The sequence below is a fragment of the Monodelphis domestica genome, chromosome X (genome assembly GCF_027887165.1).
Source record: "Monodelphis domestica isolate mMonDom1 chromosome X, mMonDom1.pri, whole genome shotgun sequence".
NCBI lineage: Eukaryota > Metazoa > Chordata > Mammalia > Didelphimorphia > Didelphidae > Monodelphis > Monodelphis domestica.
The window spans coordinates 2,060,959-2,085,536 of record NC_077235.1 but is presented as its reverse complement, the minus strand read 5'-3'; the positions used below and the strand labels follow the sequence as shown (position 1 = coordinate 2,085,536).

The 24,578-nt window shown below is 41.0% G+C and overlaps 1 protein-coding gene across 7 annotated transcripts in view; it reads right to left on the bottom strand.

Moving 5' to 3' along the window:
- KIF4A (kinesin family member 4A) overlaps positions 1-24,578 on the bottom strand; it is a 78,728-nt gene that overhangs the window by 17,808 nt on the left and 36,342 nt on the right. For 6 of the 7 annotated variants that reach the window (XM_007507607.3, XM_056809337.1, XM_007507606.3 and 3 more), the window contains 8 exons: positions 23,122-23,181; positions 21,941-22,126; positions 16,310-16,413; positions 15,365-15,509; positions 13,419-13,529; positions 12,310-12,393; positions 11,636-11,749; positions 3,368-3,523 (listed from right to left, as the gene is read on the bottom strand). In XM_007507607.3, the coding sequence (XP_007507669.1) occupies positions 3,368-3,523; positions 11,636-11,749; positions 12,310-12,393; positions 13,419-13,529; positions 15,365-15,509; positions 16,310-16,413; positions 21,941-22,126; positions 23,122-23,181 (960 nt within the window). The remainder of the gene's footprint in view (positions 1-3,367; positions 3,524-11,635; positions 11,750-12,309; positions 12,394-13,418; positions 13,530-15,364; positions 15,510-16,309; positions 16,414-21,940; positions 22,127-23,121; positions 23,182-24,578) is intronic. The other variant, XM_007507608.3, reaches the window with a different exon arrangement.

Below are 24,578 nucleotides of genomic sequence, written 5' to 3'. Positions count from 1 at the left end.
CAGATGTTACAATACCTAAAAATAAAGAAAAAAAATCTTTTCAAAAGAGAGAGAAAAAAGAATTACTGCCTCTTAGTATAGTTTGAGATCTGAATCTGCTTCTTTTCATTATTGTTCTAGGAAATTCTTGACTTTTTGCCTTCATGAGAATTTCATTATCATTTTTTAGTTCTGTAAACTAATCATCTAGTAGGTTAATTTAGATCCTATCGTCATTTTTGTTAAATTGATTGATCTTACACATGAGTAATGAATATTTTTCCCAATTAAAAAAAAGAATCATGGTTCTATTGATAGATGAAGAAAAAGCTTTGGGCAAGATACACTACCCACAGGGATCAAAGGACCTTTTCTTGATAGAATACACAGTGGCTAGCTAATATGGAGAGCTGGTATTTAATGTCAGAGAGATAAACTAGGGGCCTTTCCAATAAGATCTCGAGCGAAAGCAAGGCTCTCCACTGCCCTACCACTATTTGATGGAGGACTAGCAATAAGGAAAAAAATAACATGAGAAAACAAGCATAGGCGGCCAAAAGGAAAAAGACTGCTGGTCACTTAAAGAACTGTAGAGAATCACCAAAAAAACCGAAACAATTAACACCAAATTGTAAGACAATTACTGGCATTTCTGCACAGTACCAACAAATCCCAGCAGGGACAGAGAGAAAGAAATCTCATATGAAGAACTATAGAATATATATAAAATGCCAAGATATACATAGGAAGCACATGAATCCAACCACAAAACACTTTTTACACAAACAAGGAACAAAATCATTGAAGAAATATTACTCATATGTGGATAGGCTAGCCAGATCAGCATGAACAATGACAATACCGCCTAAATTCATTTGCCAAATAGTGGTGGGAGGGAAGTGGCACCTTCAAATTGTTTTCACTGGCATCTTTCATCAGGAGTGAAGTTGAACACTGTGTTGATTCGCCAAACTGATGTAATAAAATGACAATACTGCCAAATCCATTTGCTTATTTAGGAACAGACCAATCAAATTAAAATGATTTGGACTTAGGTAAGAAATAGAGAGGGCAATTCAGAGAACACACAGTAAAACACGGAAGGAAACACACACCACACAGTAGCCTTGTGTTGTGTTCAATAGACTCCAGCTACTGGGTTAAGAACTCACTATTAAAAAAATCAAAAGAAGACAAACTGCTCAGAAAACTGGAAAAGACCCTAGCAGAAACAAGACAGAGATCTATATGGCACACTTTCTACAAAAATAAGCTCCAAACGGGCACATGATCAACAGAAATTGTGATATCATCACAAATTAGGGAAGCAAAGAAGAAATTACCTTTCAGATCTATAGAGAGGGGAAAGGTTCTCAAGCAAAGAACAGAAAAGACCATCAAGGATAAAATGGACAATTTAAATTACATCAAATTGAAGAGTTTTTACATAACCAAATCCAAATATAGCTAAATTGGAATTGGGGAAAAAAGTATTTACAGCAAGCTTCTTTGATGAGGGTGTCATTTCTAATATGTAGGAACTGATTTGAATTTATTGTAAGAGCAATCTCCTAATTAATAAATGGTCATGGGATACAAACAAACATCGTACACAGTAACAGAAATATTGGACGACGATTATCTGTGAAAACCTGGCTACTCTCAGGAATCTGGAACAGTCCTGAAGGACTTTGATGGGGAATGCTCTCTACCTCCAGAGAAAGAACCGTTGGCGTTGTCTTTCACATAAGTGTATTTAGGGTTTCATTCTGGGGTTTTGGTTTTGGATGACTATGCTCTTACAACAATGACCCATTGGGAAGTGGGTTTTGCTTGATAATAAAAATAAAATAAAAATGCTCTGGATCATTAAAATTAGGGAAATGTAAATTAAAGCAAATCTGAGGCTCCACCTTAATCCCATTAGATGAGCAATGTTGACATAAAAGGAAGATGACATGACATCTGGGAGGGGTAGCAGGAAACCAAGCACACTAATGCTCTCTTAGTGGACCTGTGAAATTGGTCTGGCTATTCTGGAAGGCAGCTTGAAACTATAACCACACTCCATCCCCATTAGTAAATCGTACATACCCTTTGACCCAACTTTATGAGTACTAGGCTCATAGTACTCATGGCTCAAAGTACATAGCTCAAAGAGGGGGGAAAAAGGATTCCTAAGAACAAAAATATTGACAGAAGCTCTTTTTGTGTTCACAAAGAACTGGAAACTAAGGAGGTACCCACCAGTTGGGCAATGGTGAAGAAGTTATGACATATCTCTAAGGGGATGAAGGGGATAGTTTCAGAGAAACCTGGGAACTCTTATATGAACGGACAGAGAATAGAGTGAACCGAACCAGGAGGACAATTTATACTCTAACAAAAACATTGTAAAAACAAAGAACTTTGAAAGGTTTCAGAACTCTGATTCATGAAGTTAGCAACTAGGATTCCAGAGGACCGAGAATGAAATAAGCTATCCATCCACTGACAGAGAGGTGATGGACTGAGGCTGTAGATTTGAGATTCAATTTCTGGACACGGTCAGTTCAGGAATTTGTTTTGCTTTTCCTTCTCTCTTTTTTCCTCAAGTGGTGGATAAGGGAAAGTTAGGAAGGAGAGAAAATAGATTTGGGGAAAAAAGGAATTAAAAAAACCACCAATGCACAACCTCACTAATAATGAAAGAGATGCAAACAAAAACAATTTTAAGGAAATATCCAGAGCTACATTTGAGTTTTGGGTCTCACCCCACCAAGTTTCTGTGCTACCCTATGAGGCCAAAGCTATCTCCTTGTATTCGGACCTCTAGTTTATCTTATGTGAACTTTAGATTACTCCACTCTACTTAATCTAACAAAAACAGCAATGTCTACACCCCTACTTAAGGATTAAGTATTTAGGAGGATGGCCTATGACAGACAAGTGCTAGCAAATGACAAATCAGAAACAGCTGACAGACCCCTGGGCTGTCCTAAGTCAAGCTTAAGCTACCACTGGTACATGTGAGATGCAAGAAAGTGATGTAAAAACCGTCTATTTATTTCACGTCACTTCTCTCCAGCCTCTTTTCCCCAGAAAGGTGGCTCTGGCGGCAGCTTGCTGAGTGTTTTGACATCTTGGCGTGGTGGCAGCTATTGTTCTCTAAATGTTTGTCCCTAAAATTACCCTTACACTTGCCTGTTGCTGACATAGACATTTGAAACTTTAGAATTTGTTACTGCTTCCTATCCTTGGATTCAAGTGGAATGGAAGTAGTCATAAACTTGATTTTATATATATATAAAACTCACCCCCACCCCCAGTCTAAGAAAAGGGCTTCTTTTGAGCACAAAGAGGTCGCCAAAAACCATTGTTGGCAACATTGCTTCTCATGGGCACTTACTCGGAGTTTGGGAGGTGGGTTTTCTCCAGCATCTTTTTTCTGTTTGAGTTGAACAAGGTCCTGAGCCAGCATCTTTCGATCTTCAAGAAGGTCATTCAGATGGCGTTTGGCTTCTTCAGTACTGACCATGACTTCTATTTCATTTCCAAGCCAATTCTAGAAAAGAGAGACAAGTAAAATACCATGGAGATCTAGATCAGAGATATGAGAATATATAGATGATGCAGGCTAGATTCAGTTCCATGACAGCTTCGTCAAATTGGAGGGGCAATCACCAGCTAGCAATATCCGATTTCTGCCTATAGCTAAAAAACCAACAACAGTAATATAACATAAAGCTGGTAACCACTATTCCCTAAAGGATTACAGGATATATTTGAATGACTTAGTTCTTTATATATTTGAGAAATAAAACCTTTAGGGGGCAGTTGGGTGGCTCAGGAGATTGAGAGCCAGGCCTAGAGATGAGAGGTACTAGGTTCAAATCTGACCTCAGCCACTTCCCAGCTGTGTGACCCTGGGCAAGTCACTTGACCCCCATAGCCTAGCCCTTATCACTCTTCTGCCTTGGAACCAATACACAGTATTGATTCTAAGATGGAAAAAAAAAGACCTTTATATGAGAAATTTGTTATACTTTTTCCTCAATTTGTTGCTTCTCTTCTAATCTTAGTTGCATTGGCTTTGTTTGTACAAAACCCTTAAAATTTAATATAATCAAAATTATTCATTTTACATCTTGTAATGTCTATCTCTTGCTTGGTCATAAATCCTTCTCTTCTCCATAGATCTGACAGGTAAACTATTCTATGTTCCCCAAATTTACTTATAATATTGCTTTTTATGTTTGAATCATATGCTCATTTTGATCTTATATAGTATAGAGTGTGAGATGAAATACAGATCTAAACCTAACTTTTGCCACACTGTTTTCTCATTTCCCTTGCAGTTTTTGTTAAATAGTGAATTCTCATCCCCAAAGCTGGGATCTTTGGGTTTATTAAACACTAAATTGCTAAGGTCATTTACCCTTAGTCTATTCCACTGATCCACCCTTCTATTTCTTAGCTAGTACCAAAAAAAATTTTAATAACCACTGCTTTAAAATACAGTTTAATTGTAACTGAGGAATAATGTTCTAAATTGACTAAACTAATTCAAATGGGAAAAAAATATAATTTGAAATCTGGTACCACTAGGCTGCTATCTTTTACATTTTTTCCCCCACCAGTTTCCTTGATATTCTTGATCTTTTGGTCTTCCAGATGAATTTTGTTATTGTTTTTTCTAGTTCTATAAAATAGTTTTTTGATAGCTTGATAGGTATGGCACTGAATAAGGCAGGACTGTCATTTTTATTATATCGGCTTGGCCTGCCCATGAGCAACTAATGTTTTTCCAATTGTTTAGATCTAGTTCTTTTTTGTGTGAAAAGTATTTTGTCATTGTGTTTATATAACTCCTGTGTTTGTCTAGGCAAATAGATTCCCAAATATTTTATATTGTCTAGAGTGATTTTAAATGGTGTTTTCTTTTCTAACTCTTGCTGCTGGTTTTTGTTAGAAATATAGAGAAATGCTGATGATATATTTTGTATCCTTCAACTCTGCTGAAGTTATTATTTCAACTAGTTTTTTAGTTGATTTCCTAGGATTCTCTAAGTATACCATAATATCATCGGAAAAGAGTGATAATTTAGTTTCTTCACTGCCTACTTTTAATTCCTTAAATTTCTTTTCCTTCTCAAATTGCTAAAGCTAGCATTTCTAGTACTATATTATAGTGGTGATAATGGGCATCCTTGCTTCACTTCTGATCTTATTGGGAAGACTTTTAACTTATCCCCATTGCAGATGATACCTGCTGATGGTTCTAAATAAACACTACTTATTATTTTGAGGAAAGGTCCTTCTATTCCTTTACTTTCTGGTGTTTTCGATAGGAATGGGTGCTGTATTTTGTCAAAAGCTTTTTCTGAATCTATTGAGATAATCATGTGATTTCTTCTCTCACTCCTCGACATTATTTTATTTTAGAATATTTTCCCCATGGTTACATGATTCATGTTCTCTCCCTTCCCTCTTCCCTCCCGGAGCTGACAAGCAATTCCAATGGTTTATATATAATCATGTGATTTTTGTTATTCTGATTATTGGTATGGTCAATTATGCTGATGGCTTTCCTAATATTAAACCAGCCTTGTATTCTTGGTATAAATCCCACCTGGTCATAGTGATATATTGTGATATATTGCTGTAGTCTCTTTGCTGGTATTTTATTTAAGATTTTTGCACCAATGTTCATTGAGGAAATTGGTCTAATTTTCTTTCTATGTTTTTGGTCTTCCTGGCTTAGATGTCAGCACTATATTTGTGTCATAAAAAGAATTTGATAGGACTCGTTCTTTGCTTATTTTACCAAATAGTCTGTATAGTATTGGAATTGTTCTTTAAATGTTTGATGGAATTCACTTGTGAATCCATCTGGCCCTGGAGATTTTTTTTCCTGGGGAGTTCATTAATGGCTTAATCAATTTCTTTTTCTGAGATGGGATTATTTAAGTATTCTATTTCCTCTTTAATGAATTTAGGCAATTTATATTTTTGTATTCATCCATTTCACCTAGATGATCAGATTTATTGTCGTATATTTGGGTGAAATAATGCCTAATGATTGCTTTGATTTCCTCTTCATTCAAGGCGAAATCACCCTTTTCATTTTTGATACTGCTAACTTGATTCTCTATTTTTAAAAATCAAATTAACCAACAGTCTATTTTAATTTGTTTTTTGATAGAAACAACTTCTAGTCTTATTTATTAATTCAATTATTCTTTTATTAATTAGTTCAATTGTTCTTTTATTTATTTCTCCTTTGATTTTTAGGATTTCCAATTTAGTCTTTAACTGGGGATTTTTAATTTGTTCATTTTTAGTTTTAGTTTTTTTTTTAGTTGCATGCCCAATTCATTGATCTGTTTTTTCTCTATTTTATTGATATAAGTATTCAGGGATATAAATTTCCCCGAATACTGCTTTGGCTATATCCCACAAATTTTGATATGTTGTCTCCTCATTGTCATTCTCTTTAATGAAATATGTGATTGTTTCTATGTTCTTTGACCACCCATTTTGAAGAATTAGATTTAGTTTCCAATTAATTTTTTTTTTAAACCCTTACCTTCCATCTTGGAGTCAATACTGTGTATTGGCTCCAAGGCAGAAGAGTGATAAGGACTAGGCAATGGGGGTTAAATGACTTGCCCAGGATCACACAACTGGGAAGTGTCTGAGGCCAGATTTGAACCTAGGACCTCACGTGTCTAGGTCTGGCTCTCAATCCACTGAACCACTCAGCCGCCCCCTGTGAATCTTAAATTTTCTCAGACTCTACCTTGGAACATTATCTTAAGGTTATGGTTAAGGTTATTCCCCATTTAAACAATGGAGGTACTTGGTCAGGAATATATTGGGAACTCTAACATTACTCCACCCATACTTAGGCATACTTTAGGGGAAGATAAAGTTGTAAACTCCTTACTGAACAATGAAAAAGTATTTAACCCATACTTATAGTGAGGCAAAAGCCCTTAAGCTAGGTCTATTTTTAGATCTAATACAAAAGGGTGCTAAGTACCTATGAAGGTCAAATTAATCACTAAAAGGTCAGGCAACTTGCAAGGGGCAAGTTTAACAAAGAGGTGTGAAGTACTCAGAAGATATAATCTACCCAGAGAAGGTGAGAACTAAAAACTAAGAATGGGCTGTCCTAGAAAAAGCGTCTACTGTGATTGGTAGATGTGAAAATTTAGGGGAGGTGACACAAGAGAAATTTCTCTTTAAAAGGAGCTGTCTGAACCAGTTCAAGTTAGTTCGATTTAATTCAGCTTCGGAAGCTGAATTGGAGGTCAGGAGTTAGAGGGGGCTGCTGGGTCTCTGAACACTAGAGTTTTGCTTGGAAAGATCTTGTGGTGAGTGATTAAAGACTGACTTAGTTTCTCTCTTAAAGAGAAAAGGGCCTTAGCCTTTTCCTACTATTTCCTCTTACTCTGTCTCTTTTCCTTTCCTTAATTCCTTCATTTATATTAATTAAAATCTCCATAAAAACCCAGCTGACTTGGATATTTCATATTTGGGAATTTTTCCCATGGTGACCACTTATTTTTTATTTAAATCAAGACTCTAAAAATTATCTTTACAGTTTTTGGAAATTCACAGTTTTGAAACCCACATTTTCATGGTCACACCCCTTCCAATTAATTTTTAATTTGCCTTCCCATGAAACCCTTATTATCATTATTATTGCATTATGATCTGAAAAAGTTACATTTATTATTTCTGCTTTTCTGCATTTGGTTGTGAAGTTTTTATGCCCCAGTACATAGTTAATCTTTGTATATGTGCCATGTACTGCTAAAAAGGTATTTCTTTTTATCCCTATTCAATTTTCTCCAGATATCTATTAAATCTAACTTTTCTAAAATTTCATTCACTTCTCTTACTTCTTTCTTATTTATTTTTTAGTTAGATTTATCTAGTTCTGATAGGGGAAGGTTGAGGAAGGTCAGTTGTCTTCAATATTAGATACCATATGCATATGTTTTCTCAATCTTTTGATTTTGCTCTAGTATTTCTTGCTGCCTTACGGAGTCAATGATTTTAGTTTTAGGGAGTCTGCTCCCTGCGTAATTAAGGTTTATAACTTTCTCTTCTAAGCTATTTATTCTCTTTTAAATTCTTTCCCAGGAGCTTTTATTTCATCTTGAAATCTCTTACTTCACTTCTAGGTATTCACATAGTCCTTGTAGAAAATCCATTTCTCTCCTTCAGCTACTACTTAAGAGTGGTTGGGGACTTGCTTTCTCCTTTTGGAGATGTCTATGCCTTTTGTTTAAAATACTTGATTTTGTTCATTTACAAAGTTTTTTTTTGCTTTAGCTTCAGAATTGGGACTTTGTGTTTGAGTCAGGCTCCACATCTTTCTATGCTTTTGGATCAGGTCCCTGAGCTTACTTACCTCCATGTCCTCGGGTTAGGTCCCCAGATCTCTGTGCTTCAGAGAAGTGGATCTTAAGGGCCATCTTTGGCATCTCAAGACCTCAGAATTCCCAGACCTGGGTAGGCCTAGTCTGAACACTACTGTCCCCCAGGACTTCCAAAGTCCCCAGCCAAGGCCTTTCTTAGGGGACTCTCCTCTTGCTGCTTCTGGACATCAAGCCTTGTAGAGCAGAAGTGTCTCTGGCTTGCCATTGTCCATATTTGGGCTAGATTTGCTAATGGCCCCTTTTCCTCTTGCCTGCAGGTTTCTGTTGCCCTTTTGTTCAGTTCTAGAGTAGAAGAAAGCACTAAAGTTTCTCACTGGATTTCTTGTTATCATTTGGATTGTTCCAGAGATAACCCCAAATCAATACCTCCAAAACAGGATTCATTATCTTTTCCCTAAAATTCTACCCCTTTCCAAATTTCCTTATTACTGTTGAAGACACCAGAATCATTTTGGTCCCACAGGTTCAGACCCTCAGAGCATTACCCCAAAGCAACTTCTAAGACCATAAGTTGGAGAAAAATTGTGACTAATGGTGAGAGTTTCTATTCAGTGGGAGTTCCCAATTTCAATGAAATTATAGGTCTGGTCCCCACCCAAACCCCAACTACTGAATTCCCCAAAGCAATGGGTTCAAACACTTTTTCCATAAAAAATTTCCTCCTGCCATTCCTTGGCATGGAACCTTGCCTTAAACTTTACTGAAAAAATAAAGGCCATTCCCAACTATAATGAATTTCTTCTTTTCCTTTATTCAATATATCAACCACTCCATCTCCCCCCTCGCCCCCCTCCTCACCCAGTGACATTTCCCAGTCTTCTTTTCACCAGTCTTATGAAAAAGTATCCCTTCTCCTCATAAGACCAACTCCTCAACTTATATTTTTATCCTCAACCTCTCCTATCTCTAATTTTCAGCTTGTCATCATCTACTGCTCTTTCTTTGCTGCCCACAAATGTGAGACTCTTTGCTACTTTAACTTATCATCTCCCTTTTGTAGCCAAACTTCTAGAAAAAAAAAATCTACATCCATTTGTGGCCTCCACTTCCTCTCAACGCACTCCTCAATCCCTTACAATCTAGATTCCAACTTTGTGAATGGAAATTGCTTTCCATGGTTACGGGTGCTTTCTCTGTCCTTATCCTGTGACTTCTTTATAGCAAATGTTCCCTCCCTTGCCCCCACTCCTCCATTTCTTCCTGAATAATCTCCTCTTCCTTGGTTCATATGACACTACTCTCTCTCTGGCTTCTGCTCCCACCTGTCTGTCTGCCTACAACTCAGTTTCCTTTGCTGAATCATCACCGAGATCCCACCCCCATGTCTGGGTGTACAGTTATGCTTTGCTTTGGGTTTTCTCTCTCTACACTGGTCTGGTTAACCTTGCCAGTTCCCATAGCTTTAGCTACCATGTCGATGCTGATGGCTCCGAAATCAAACTCTAGTCTACCTTTTGAACTCCATTCCCACATCACCAGCTGCCTATTGGATCTTTCTGCTTCAAGTTCAGAATATCCACAACAGAGAATTGTCATTTCCCCCAATCTTCTCTTCTTACAAATGTCCTTATTTCTGCTGACAAAACTGTTTTTCCAGACACCCAGGTTGACGGTCCCAATTACCTCTGACTTGTCTTTCTTTTAGCCATTCCCCTTTCTTTAATCACATGGCCACCATACTCGTTCTGGCCCTAATCACCTCTCACTTGAACTACTGTGATAGCCTAATTGATCTCATGACTACTATCTCTTCTGTACAATCAATATTCCACACAGCTGTCAAAGTGATACTCCTCTAGCATCCATCTCACCATGTTAATTCCCTACTCGGCAGCTCCAAACTGCCTCCAGGAGAAAAGACAAATAAAAATCTTTGTTTGGCATCTCAGGTCCTTCCAAATCTGACTCCAGCCTGCCAGTGTGCCTGCCTAAGTTTACTGCCTCCCCTTCATGCACACGATATGCTGGACGAATTGGCTATTCTGTGCCTGGTCGCTATTCTTCATGTATGGCATTCAGTCTGTTGGCTGCTTCTTTTGATGCAGGCTAATTCCATGCCTGGCAAGCATCCTTTCCTTAACTTGGCTTCTCAGAATTCCTTGTTTTCTTCTATGCTCTGCTCCAATGCTACCCCTTACTTAGCACCTATCCTGATCTTCCTGGTTAATAATACCGCCCCTTCCCCCCCACCCCCAAAATGCCCATTTATTTATCTTGGTTCAGGTTGTATCCTCCCAATAGAAAGTAAACTCCTTGAGGGTAGGGACTTCATGTGTCTTTGCAATGGTGCCTAGTACACAACAGCACTTAATAAATGTTTGTGAAATGAATGAAAATGTAATTTGTTCCTTAGGGCTTCTACCCACCTTTTGGGTCTGGACTGTGGGCTATGTCTTATATGCAACATTTCATCGCCTACCTCCAGAAAGTCTTTCTGCTCCCCTGTTCCACCTCTTAGGATCCCTCACTCCTCTGAAGCCTGTCTTTATCCTCTCAGGTGTCAGTGCTCTCTCCTCCATGGAGATACTTCTCTAAGTATAGGTACTGTCCGCCCCCCCCCCCCCCCCAGTAGAAGGGAAGCCCCTTGAGGCATTTTATGAAATAATATATATTCTTATGTAAGTATGTAATAACAACAACAACGATGACTAGCACTCATATAGCCCAACTATATACACTGATCTTCTCACAACAACCCTGGGAGGTAGCTGTTATAATTATTCCCATTTTTTAGTCAAAGAAACAGAGGCAAAGAGAGGTGAAGTGACTGGCCCAGGGTCAGACACAGCTAGTAAGTGTTTGGGGCCAGATTTGAACTCCGGTCTTCTTGATCCCAGGACCAGTGTTTTGTGCACTATGGCAGCATCTAGCTGCCTCATGTCTATTACTACCCCTGGTGCCTACCTCATAGAAACGAGGTCTGGAAAAAAATGTTTACTGAATCAATTTAGTAGTTACTAGGTCAGGTCTTAAAGAAGCATAGTCTTGGGGTGGGGGGTGGAGGGAAGTATATTGCAATGCCTATTTAAGCAATCAATCAGTAAACATTTATTAAGTACCTACTATGTCCCAGGCATTGTGTTAAATGCTGGGGATATAAAAATAAGCAAAAGATGGTCCCTGTCCTCCAAGAGCTTCTAATTTAACCGGTTCCTGAAAACCCAAGCAGCAGTCATTTTCCTGTGTTCCCTCCAGTGTAGAGGAAAGGTTTCTTTGGTCTGTACCTTCACCCGGGCTGCAGTCCCCTCCATTCCGCGGCTCTGGCTCTCTTTCCGCTTATCTGCAGCCTCTCGTTGTTTCTGTAGAGCATCCCTGAGGCGCCTGTTGGCAGCTGCTGCCTAAATGGTACACCCACATTTCTGTTGGCTTCAGGAAGAGTGAGGAGAAAGTACTCCCAGACCAGTAAAAGCAGACACATCTAGGGGAGCTCTGAGTCATTTGGGAACTAGATAGAACTCCAGAGCTCAATAAGCATCTCATTAGTGAAGTGCTACTATTCTGAACCCAGAAGAGGAGCAAATGTCAAGGAATAGCCCGAGCTCTCATTGACGCATGGAACACAAAGCTAAAAGCTCCATGTATGGATTTCTTAAACTCTTAGGAGACGGCTTCTTCTTCATTATACCATACTAGCTACTTACATTAGTATGCTCTTCCCCTCCTCCCTCTTTTGTTGCGTTTATGTCCTTCCTCACCCTTTAGGTGATATGAATTGTCAGGACAAGACAGAATGAAGAACAGGGCCTTCTGGTTAAAGCTAGCAAATATTCCAAACTGAATAGTCACTCAGTGTAGGAGGGAATGTGGGCTCAGTCAAAGAATGAACACTAGCTTGTCAGCCAAAAACAGGAGGACACAATCTGGATGGAGCAATCTAGAACCAGAATGAATTTCTTACCTCCTCAGTTTTCCGTCTGAGGACATTGGATTGTTTCTGAAAGTCCTTTTCAAGCTTGAGCAGTTCATACTGCCTCTTACGATCCTAAGTAGAGAGAGATTTTAGTTCAGAACATGTTCCTATGGTGTTCACTTACAACAAATGAAAAACGCAAGCCAAAAAGGAACCAGTCTCCAGCTCTCTCTCATTGGCACTGGGAGCACCCAAAGCCTGGGGTCTCTCGTCTTTTTTCTGACTGACTACACATTGCCAGATCTTAGAAACCTTCATCATTAGGTACCTGTTCTCCTATCCTCCAGACAGTCCCAGGGGTTGGCAGACAGGGAAGAGGGGCCTGTTACCCAGGCAGCCACACCATGAAACACCAAGCTCGAGAGGAGCTTCATTTTGCAAGGGAGGCAGTTTATTTAAGACAGATATTGACAGCTATAGCCAGAGAGATACAGATAGATACGAGATATTTGGGCTAGAGATGAGGAGATAGATACCTATTTACCCATCTATCTCTATCACCTCTATCTATCTATCTGTTTGCCTCTCTGATCAGAGAGGCATCCAACAGTACCACTGAAAACACTACAGGATATCAGACAAAGACTTAACGATTCCTCATTCCTCCCCTCTTCCTCTTCTGAATTCCAGCCCCAATTCATCTCTAGCTCACAAGGCTTTTGCACATTTACTTTCATACAGCGATCAGTTGCACCTCTTGACGAAAACTAGAGTCCTTGAGGGCAGGAGCCGTATCCTGATGTTACCACTGCCCATTTCTATAGCACTTTACATTTTCCAAGGTGTTTTCACAAACATTATCTCTAGAAATTATTACTTTCATTTTGTAGGTAAAGAAACTTTATCTCAAAGAGGTGAAGGGACATGCTCGAGGTCATACAATTAGTGGCAAAGCCGGGCCAAGAGCCCACAGAGTGACTCCATGAACCACAAGATCTGGTTGCCTCACATAGAATCTTGCATGTAGCAGGAGTACAACGAACACTTGTGGAAGAAATGCTTTCATTCATTTCGAGTGACACTACTTGTTTCAGGAGAAACTCTAAAGAGTATCTGTCAGTAATAAATGGGATAGAAGAAACCATGAGGCAACTCACTCGTTCTTTAAGCTGGATTACTTCCTTGTCTTTTTGTTGCTTCCACTGCCGAAATTTTTCAGCATCTTCTTTCATCTGACGCATTAGCTGTACTCTTTGGCTTTTCATCAACTGGAGGAAAAAATGAGAATTACTAATCTCTGAGCCTGTGTGCAGATGAATGGACCTACCACCAGCATTCTAGTCTTGCTGTAGCTATGCTTTAATTCTGCTCCTGACCAGGACTGCCAAGTACAGATTAATGAGACACTTTTAGAAATCAACCAATATTTCATTCCTTTTGACCCAGAGAGCCTGCTGTCTGGCATGTGTGTCGAGGAGGTCAGTAAAAAGAAAGATCCCCAATACATCAAAATATTCCTAGCAGCACATTTTGTAGCAGCAAAGGTCAAGTACATGCCCAACGATGGGTGAATGTCTAAAGGAGTTATGATGTGGGAATGCAATAAATATCATTGGGCCAAAAGAAAGGATGAATAGGAATAATACAGGAAGACATGGAGAGCTGTATATGAGCCAGTGCAGAGTGAAGTAAACCAACCCAGGACTACCAAAATGAAAATGGAAGGAACAATAGCAATGAAATGGAACATTGTGTAATTCTAATCACCATATTTGGGATCAACTCCTCCCTCATTTCTTTGCCAAAGTATGGAACTACAAGTACGTGCCGCGAGCCACGGCGGATAATTTTGGTAGGTTTTACTGAACTGCTCACCCTGCCGCCCCTTCCTTTTTATTCTTTGTTAGAAGGGTTGGTTTTGTGAGGAGGGAAGAAGAGAGGGATACATTAGAAAAGGAAACTAAAATGTACTAATTAATGACTTTTTACAAAATCCCCAAATGTAGCTCCAAGTGAAATTTGGGTTTCAGATTTTGAAACCTATGAAATAAAGCATCTAACAACAGTATTAGGAAACGGCCACAGGGTGTCAATGTCTAAACCATTTAACAGCCTGCTTAGCTGACAATGATTTCCAGAGGGTTCTAGAGAGACAGAATGCAGTCAGCCACATATGCTAAGAATAACCCTTTATGGTACTAGGAAAGTGTATTATCACCTTCCTTGCCCTTAAGACCGGATTTGATGGGGATAAGAAGTCAGGTTGTCACTGATGAATGGAAGGAAAAGCATTCAAACAGGAACTTTATTAGAGGTTAAAGGAGGGTTATACTATTCAAATATTGTTAATACCGGTCACCCTAAGTATCCTTAAACAAAGAAATTTAGAATCCTTCCTAGTACCCCTCTCTAGAGGACACCAGCATAGAAAAAATCCAGACTGAAGCAGTGGTTACAAGTTCCAAATGGGGCATTACAAAAAATTTAATTATTTTTATTGACATCTTTTTTGTTTTTATACCATCTAAATTTCCCTTTATATATTCCCTGCCCTTGCCAAAAAGCCAGTCAATGTAACAAATATATTTCTGAAGAGAGAAAAGAAAAACACCCCAGCAAAAAGGATCAATATGTTAACCCCGCTCCCCAATCTAAAAAGTGTGCAATGTCCCACCTTGGCAGAGTAGTGAGGGGAGGCGTGCTCTCATATCTCTTCTTTGGGGGATCATGCTTGGTCTTTCTCATTTTGTCCCACTTACTTTCCTTCTTTCCATTTACAATGTGGTAGCCACGGTCTATATTGTTTTCCTGGCTCTGCTGACTTAAAAGTGTTCATCTACGTCTTTTGATGCTTCTCTGTATTTGTCATTTCTTACGACAAAGTGATATTCCATTACATTAATATATCATACTTTTTTTATTCAGTCTCCAATCAATGGGCAGCTAATGTTTCTAGGTCCTAGTTACCACAGAGTAGTGGTACAGTAAATATGATGGTGTTTAGGAGGACTTTCTTCTTACTGATGACTTCCTTGGAGCATGTGCTTACAAGTGGAATCTCTGGGTCAAAGCAAGGGCAGCATTATTAAGGATTGTTTATTACCCGTATTTCCTGGTTAAGTTTGGAGACTGTGTGCTCTGTGGATTCTTTTAACTTCAGAAGCTTTGACTGCTCATTCAATTTCTTCTTCAGGTCAATAATTTGCCCTTCTAGCTCCTGGAGTCGTTTTCGACGACGTTCGCTCAACCTGTATAAAGGTGCAGTAAGATCAAAAGCTCAATCGACAGTCCAAAGCTAAAGCAATCTGCAGAGAAGGGATCTTGGACCCTCCTCTAGCCCAGTGGGCCTGGCCTGAAGAATCTTCTTACATAATGGATACCCTCTAAAGCCAGAGGTTAGGCCAGTCCTTGTATTCCTCTGTCTGAGGACGTGGCAAGGAGATCACAAGCAATTCCATTCCCCCCTCTAACATCACATCCTTGAAAGCAGATTAACCTTAGCTTTGCCAGAAGCAATACATCCATTTTCTGAGTCTGCAAAGGTAACCAGATGTAACAAATACTTGCTACTTTAAGGATAAGCAGTGAGCCAGAGCCCTGAGGCACCTTGGGGTGCTCTTTAGTACTCTCTGGAATTGACTGATGGCTGGCTGAAGAAGACTCCCATTTACTTGTCACCTGGAACAACAGATTTATTGGACAGCTCTCTTCCTGTGACTCAACTATCTCAATTAGCTCAGAGACTTTCTTGGACTCCCCCTGACCTGAAGTTATTGCCCTCAAATGAAGGCTGGTTGAACACTTGTAGAAGTGGTTGTAGAAGGGATTCATGTTCAGGTCTAGGTGAGAGTAGATGACCACTGAAGAAAGTCTGCAAGTTGGCTTTCTGGGTGTCTGCGTCTTGTCTTTCAAGCTTAGGTTAGGACTTGCCCGAGTACCCACAGAGCCAATGCCCCAGCTCTCTTTGTATCACCCCCCCCCACCCCCCACCCCCAGAGTGTTTAGCCTTCCAAAGAGTGCTCAACACAACTGAGGATTTGATCCTTACTTGGCTTGGTTGACATCCTTCTTTGCTGAATTGAGCAGAAAGATCAAGTCTTCCTTTTCTTTTTGTAGACTGACAACTTCCAACTCTAGGCTTTTCATGTTATCCTAGAAGAGTTATGGGTCAGAGAGAAAGAAACCATTTACCAGGAACCAAATAATCCTCTTTTGTATAGCAAATCTCAAGCAGCCCCATCTACTGATCACCGATGAGTTATGTCAATAGGAAACCGCCACAGAGAGAATGGAAAAGAATCCTGTAACAGCAATCACAGTTCTGTAGGTACTGCAGTTTGGTGGCTTCCATGGTTGGGAAAACTCAATGACCAGACAGATTTCTTCTCGTTTCTTACACTCTAAGAGACAAAAGGAAGCTGGCTAAATGTGGGCTGTCAGGTAAGATTAGATCCAGGGTAGGAGCCAGCTTCAGATGGGCAAGAAGAGGCAGAAATAGTACCAGAAGTGCTTCTTTGTGAGCCTCCAGCACTGTTTCTCCACTAACATGTTTCCAGTGCATGCTTTAATAAAAATCAGTCTTCTTGGACTTTCCTCAAGATGGTAAAATGGGGACAAAAGCAGAACAGCCCAGCTGCCCTGGGACTACTGATGGAAAAAGATTATGAGGAGAATTAGAGTAAGTATTTGTCTTCTAATAAGAGTCAGAATTTGGCCAGTACCTAACACACAGGAAGTAATGAGTTGGTTGATTATTGACTGAGAATTTCTATATATAACACTTTAAGGTTTGCAAAGTGTTGCTTGTTTTTGTTTTTAAGCCACATTCTGTCTCAGTAACTAACAACTCTAAGACAGAAGGGCAAGGGCAGGCAAACAAGGTTAAGTGACTTGGCCAGGGTCACACAGTTAGGAAGTATCTGAAGTCAGATTTGAAACCATATCTGCAGCTTCAGGCCTGGTGCTCCATCCACTATGCCACCTAGCTGCCCTTGCAAAGTATTTGGCACATTATCTCTAATCCTCATTACAACTGCAGGAGGCAGGTGTTATTATTATCCCCATTTTACAGACGAGGAAAATGGGGCTGACAGAGATGAAGTGACCTGTCCAAGGTCAAATAACTTGTAAGTGTCTGAGGCAAGACTTAAACTAAGGTCTTTCTGCCTTCAAGTATAAAACACCAACCCCCACTAGACCACCTAACTGCCCGAATTAAATCTATATTGCTATCTCAGGCTTAAACAACCAAAACCCAAAACAAGCCTGGAGGTACTAGAGAAGGACACAGCAAGAAGACCGGAGCATTAGGTTGTACCCAGGGGAGCCTTCCACTATAGACAAGATATGGAACTCCAGGGTCTGAAGCTCTGCTCGGACAAGGAAACAGGGACCCAGACCTGTCAGACCATGCTCTGAACTGAAAAGAGGCTCAGGCAACTAGGACTAAGGTGTGTTCAGAATCAGCACCTCCCAGTGTAAGACACTATACAGGTACATCAGTGTGGGTACAGTAGAGGCAACAACCTGCTCAGGGTATGTGTACAGCATGCTGGTCAGCAGCTCCAGAGATACTGGCAGAACGTGGCTGCTGATTCCCCAGACCCCCGATAATATAGATCAATAAAAGAAGGGCAAGAATTCTTTCTGGAAGTACAGAGTGGAGCCTTGCCACAAAGCTGTTTCTCATGGAGGAACATAAGAAATCACTGACAAACACCAAATACAATGGATGTTCAACAAGAAGTCATCAAGTGCCCGGTATGTGCCTGGCACCATGCTAAGCACTGGAAATACAAGATTACAGATTAATGGGGGAGAACACATGCCACCAGAATGGACAAACAAGGTAAAATGGAGATAAGCAACAGAGGGAAGACACTGGGAGTAAGGGGGCTTGGGAAGGGCTTCTTGCAGAAGGGAGGATTTTAGTTATGAACTGAAGGAAGCCAGAGAAGTCAGGAGGCAGAGATGAGGAGGGAGGAAGTTCTAGGTATGGAGGATGGCAAGTAAAAAACCCCAGAATCAGGAGAACCCTAGAACAAAATTTAAAAACTGAAAAGAAATCAGAAAACAAAGTATATGCTATTAAAAAAGACTGACCTAGAAAACAGGTCAAAGAGAGAACATGATAATCATCAGTCTATGGGAAAATCTTGCCCCATAAAAAAAGTGTAGATACTATATTTTAAGAAATCATGAATAAAAACTGTCCAGACCTATTAGAATCAGCGGGCAAAATGAAAATACAATAAACTACTAGTCACCTCTTGAAAGAAATCTCAAAATGAAAATTCCATAGAATGTCATTGGTAAAATCCAGGGCTTATTGGTTAAAAAAAAATGGCAAACCACCAGAAAGAAAGAGTTCAAGTATCATGGAGTCACAGTCAGGATCACACAAGACCTAGCAATTGCCACTCTAAAGAAGAGCAAGGCTTAGAATATGGTATTCAAAAGAGCAAAAGATATAGTTTTATGTCCAAGAATAACCTCTATGCAAAGATGCCTTAATTTTACTGGGCAAAAAGAGACCTTTAAAGAAGGTTTCCAAGTATTCCTGATGAAAAAAAGAGCTGAATCGCTCAGTTGAAATGCCAACATAGGAGTTAAGAAGAACACAGAAATGTAAACACATTTAAGCAACTGGAAAGGACTACGTAATGCTACATGGTTTATGTTATAAGGAGAGAGAAGAAACAAATGTCCCCTCCAAAACCTAATGCCTTCAAGGGTCATAGAAGGAGTAAATAATAAGGCCAAGGAATAGTTTTGTTTAAACTTGATGATTTTAAGAAAGGGTAAAAGGGAAGAAAGAAGACCGAAGAGGAAGAAGAGCTTGCTATCTCACATGATGAAGGCTTGTTTACAAGACGACTGCCTATATTAAATATAGAAGAAGGGGTGAGGGGAAGAAGGGGAGCCACTTAGGACGACGCATGTGAATCTGGACTGAATAAAGACAGGTCAAAAACATACACACATCATACACACACACACACAGAAATTTGGTAGAGAAATACATTAACCATAACAAGGAATCATGAGGAGAAGGAGGAGGAACGTGCATATTAAGAAGGAAGAGTAGGTTCAGGGTGGGCACAGCCATAAACAAAAACTAACTCTTATCAGAGGATGAGGGTAAAGGGAAAACAAGAAAGGAGAAGAGCCTATTACCTGAGTGACGAGAAAAGAAGAACAGCATAAAGAGCAGTAGTACTGACTGTACTTCTCTGCTATCCAACACACATACATTTCTAATGAGAGCCATTCCCCAATTGGTCAATGGTCAAAGGATAGGAACAGGCGATTTTTCAAGGAAAAAATCCAGGTGCTCCAAAGTCATAACAAATGCTCCAAATAACAAAGAAATGGAGAAATGCAAATGAAAACAACTCAGCAAGGACCATAAAAGGAGAAGATGGCAATTGTGAGAGGGCCTGTGAGAGGTCAACCACACTAATGCACTGCTAGTGGATCTGTGAATTGGCCTAGTCATTCTGGAAGGCCATTTGGAACTAAATTGTACATAGTCACCGCTCCAGCAACATCACTTCAAAGAGATCAGAGATCCACAAGTACAAAAGTATTTAGAATGGCTCTTTGTTGTAGGAAAGAACTGGAAACCAAGAGGGGTCCCATCAATTGGGGAATGACTGAACAAATTATGGCACATAATGTGAAGGAAATAGTATAGCATATGAAAAAATGACAAAGAGGGAATTCTGGGGAATCTGGGAAGATTCGTTTAAGCCGATACAGGATGAAATAAGCGAAACCAGGAGAATTTCTACAGTAATAGCATGGCAAAGACAAGCAACTCTGGACTCTTAGTAATGCAATGCCCAACAAGAGTCTCAGAAGACTGAGGAAGGAGAAGGCTACCTGCTCCCTTGCCATGTACAGAATGACGTACGTTTTGGGATCTGGCAAGGGCACAGAGCTATTTTGCTTGACTAGGCTTATTTATTTCAAAAACTTAGTAGGCAGAGGGGGACTAATGATATGGCAACCCCCCCCCCCCATCCCCAAGCATTTTTAAAAACAGACAGAAGAGAACCAAAGTTCAGAAGGAAAAAGAGAAGCAGGACAGCTTTGGACGTAACATGTTGAATATTATATATATATATATATATATATTTTTTTTTTTTTTAAATTCCATTACATTCAATAGAGCTTTGAATTTTCACATCAGATTTTTTTTCAATTCCACTTTGCACATGGAAATGTCCTTTTTTAGTGTTCATTAAGTTAGGATAAAATTGGAAAATAATCCTGTGTAACAAATACACTATGGCCTATATGTGAAACTGGTCAATAACATATCCATGTGTTTACACACACACACACACACACACACACACACACACACACACACACAGAGGATATTTACTTATACAATTTCCTACCCAAGTTTTCATTACAGACTGGGGGGGGGGGGGGGGGGGGGGGATATTGAGGCATCTGCACCCGGGTCTGTTGGCACGCAGAGTAGGCATTGCCTTTGGCAATTCTCATTCATATTTACTAAACAAATGGGGACAGTTAACTATGACCTGGTCCTCCCTATAGCGCTCCAGTTCTTCAATTCGCTGTAAAAGGGCTGCTTAAAACAAAGGCTACACTGAAGGCGTTGGTGTTTGAGGGGAGGCCAAAGACAAAGTGCTCTGCTTAGATAAGATGGAGAGGTGATTTGTAATAAATGGTTTCATGTTTGAGGCTTAAACACTTTGGGTTCTAGGGGAAGACCAGATATGTAGCGCAACCCAGTCATCACACCTGGCATCCCACCTTCCTTCCAAGAAGGGTCAAAATGGGTTGTCTAGCTACTCTCGTGGCTGATGTTAACTCTTTGCCCTAGAAAGGCCAAGGTACACTTCTCTTTGCCTCAGTTGTTACTGCAGGTGGGGTGTGTGTGTGTGTGTGTGTGTGTGTGTGTGTGTGTGTGTGTGTGTGTAAATTATTTGGGGCAAACCTTTTTTAACTTTTCTTTCCAAAGTGGGTGGGTAGAAGTACAAAAAGTGAATTTGGTGGGTTCATCTAGGGTACACATAGTGTTTGGATGAATATATGCAGCTGACTCAACTAGAACCTGGCTGGAAAGGCTGGAGGAAAAATGCCCTCTGTGCGTCCTGACAAGTTCACAGGCACGTCACACTAGACAGACTGAACCCAAAAGAGCTGGGCTATGGGTAGGGGCCAGTCTTTGTGGAACCTAACAGCCAGAGCCTTGCCTTAAAACCCAGACCACAGTGACTCGCACGACAAATATGATAAATAACAGCCACTGGTGAAAGCCACAGGAGACCTACCCCAAGAAAGGGAATTCCTTTTCGACTTGGTACCATGGTTCGATGTGACAAAGCCAGCCTGGCTGCAAGATCAGAATCTTGCTTTCATCATTAGAATCTGACTTTCCCCAAAAGCAAGGAAAGAGCCTACCCTTTTTCGGCCTATCAAGCTGCACTGCCTGCCTATTGCACAGAGGCGGCCACTCTTCGGAATGAACGAAACGAGAGGGCTCCTGTCCTCTGGTATTTTTACAGTTCAACACTCTGGCTATACTGGGCTGAGTCCCTTTGTCTTGTCTTCTTCATTCCAGACGGAGTGCCCACATTCTTTGGCAGAGGGGGAGATGACAGACATACCTTAGTTCTATCTAGGAGCCAACAGAACTTACCTGGTACTGGAACTGTATGGGCTGCAGATGACTGTCATTCTGAGTAATTTTCTTGGCTAGGGCCTCTTTCAAAGCAAGGGCTTTATTCAGCTCTAGCAGCTCCTTGGACATCTGAGCCTGGCGGAGTGCATGCTGAGTAGTGAAACCGTCAGAGGACCTGCTGGTGTTAGGACTAGTTTCCACCTGCTACAAGAGAGCAGAAGAACGATTTGCAAAAAATCCCAGGCATGTGGGATTCCTATGCCACATTACCTAGTTAATTCTCTTCTCTGTCCCTCAATTATTAGCAGCTGTTCTTTCCATCCCCTCTCTCACATGCGGCCTTGTCTTACAACACACACTCTGAATATCTGAAGGCTTAATCAAACTGAGCCATTCATCACATCACACTGCAATCACAAGCACTAGAATTCTAATAGCTTCTCCAACTGACGACCCTAGAACTGATCTTTTCTCCCAACAACAGTTGTCTGGGAAACCTGCATCTTGGCTGTCCCTATTCCCTCTGATCTAATTTGTCTTACTCATTTTCTCTTCTAGCCTTCACAAAAGAGCTCCTCAGAAAGCCTCAAAGAGGTGGTGCTGGGGAGCTGTGAAAATGGAGGCGAGTGACAGTAGTGAATGCCAGCTCTTACAAAACAGCTGTTTCTGCACCCCATCAGGCCAGTCTTGGAAAGGACTTTGGCCTCAGGCAGGAAAAGCACCAAAAAGCTCTGGTATCTAACCTTCGACCTTCGCCTGGCGTGGCCTCTATGCCTCCCTACTGAGGTCACCTGCCTTCCCCTCATTCTAGTCTCTCACCACCGGAAGAGGATAGTCTCATACAAAGCTCTCTTTGGCCCCAAAGAACAACTTGCCCTGAGCTTCATCTCCGATACCTCCTTGCTCTCAGACACAACTCCCTAATTTCTTGCCCCTTCATTTTAGCTCCCTGGGCATCCTGTGAAACAGGGTAAAGACTGCTGCCTGCCAAGGCTTCAGGAAAGTACATGGCACACATGAAGCGCAGCTATCAGTGAGTGGCTCCGTTAGCCTGTACCAGGTACCAGGGACTAGAGACAAAGCTTTCCTGAACGCCACGCCACGGCCCTCTAGGAATGGGGGGTGGGGAAAGGGGCTCTTTGATTTTGCTGTTCTTCTCTTTGAGCTGCTATCATACACCAATGGGGCAGGTTACTCACGGCAGCATTGGGCTCGGCAGGCACGTCAGCAGCTGAAGCCATGCAGAGAGCAGCAGCATCCTGTGAAAGAATGCTTTGGTTTAGAAAAAGGTTTTTTGGTGAAGCCCACAGAGGTCTTTTTAGCAGCCATTTAACGTTTAAACAAAATGATGCTTAGAAACCCTTTTACTGTACCAGGCACAGTTCTGAGGTTGTCTATATCCTGGCCTTGCCCATTTCACATTGACCACTGTCTTTTTTTGGTTCATCACGAAAAACTTGGTGGCTTCTGCAAAAATAAGGCTATATGACAAGTGACACGCCCTCTTCTGCCAGAGGTCGTACCAGACATCAGGCAAGAGAAGGTACCAACCTACATGGGCATGTCAGTGAGATAATCATAACAACAGTAGTGCCAGGCACTATGCAAAGTGCTTCCCGATGATTTCATTCGACCCCCATAGCACCCCAGGAGGTAGATGATGATCCCCATTGTACAGTTGAGGAAACTGAGATAGACAGAGGTGAAATGGCTTGCCCAGCGTCCCAGCTAACTAAGTGTCTAAGGCTAGATTTGAAGTCAAGTCTCCCTGACTCCAGGCCCAGGGCTCTAGCCACTCTCATTCCCCCCCCCCCCCCCATCCCTGTCTTTGATGGAAGTTTTATGGTCACTAAAGCAGCATACACTCAAGAACAAGAAGCTGGTCTAGAGAGACCCTTAAAAGCACATCACCGGTCCCTAATAAGAAGCTACACCGAGAAGGGAAATTGAATTTAACGCCTAAGGTACTTCAGTTGGCATCCTGGTGCTCCCCTAAATGCCCCACCCTCTCAGTGCTCCAGACCATGAGCTCTTCCTCCACCCCACTGCAGCCACCCGCAGAGATGGGCATATCCATCCCACAAATGTTCCACCTCCACACTCATGAATGCTGAAATGCCTTTATCTGATCATAATGTTTTGTCATCCCACTTCTCCCTCTGCCGTGCAACTGTAAGTCCTCAGTTCTTCGGGAAAAACAAAATAAAAACAAAACAAAAAAGCCCCTTCCCTTCTGTCTTAGAATCAATTCTAAGACAGAAGAGTGGTAAAGGCTAGGCAATGGGGGCTAAGTGACTTGCCCAGGGTCACCCAGCTAGAAGTGTCAGAGGCCAGATTGGAACTTGGGTCCTCCTGACTCCATCGCATGTGCCACCTACCTGGCCCCAAACCCTTGGTTCTCTCCAAGGCCATCACCCATGCACTGGCTTCACTCTCTTCCCTTCCCCCCTTGATGCACCCAATCCAATTCTCCACTGCTCTCTTCTGTTGAATCTCTAACCCTCTTACCTTACTGCCAATCTTGCCCCATCCCTCTCAGTCTCAGTTTACTCCCACCATATACTCTCTTTGTTCCTATTTCAAGTGCTGTTGAACAAAGCTGGTCGAAAAGCAGGAAACCTGGCTGGATTCTGGCTGTGGGCACGGCCTGACTTTG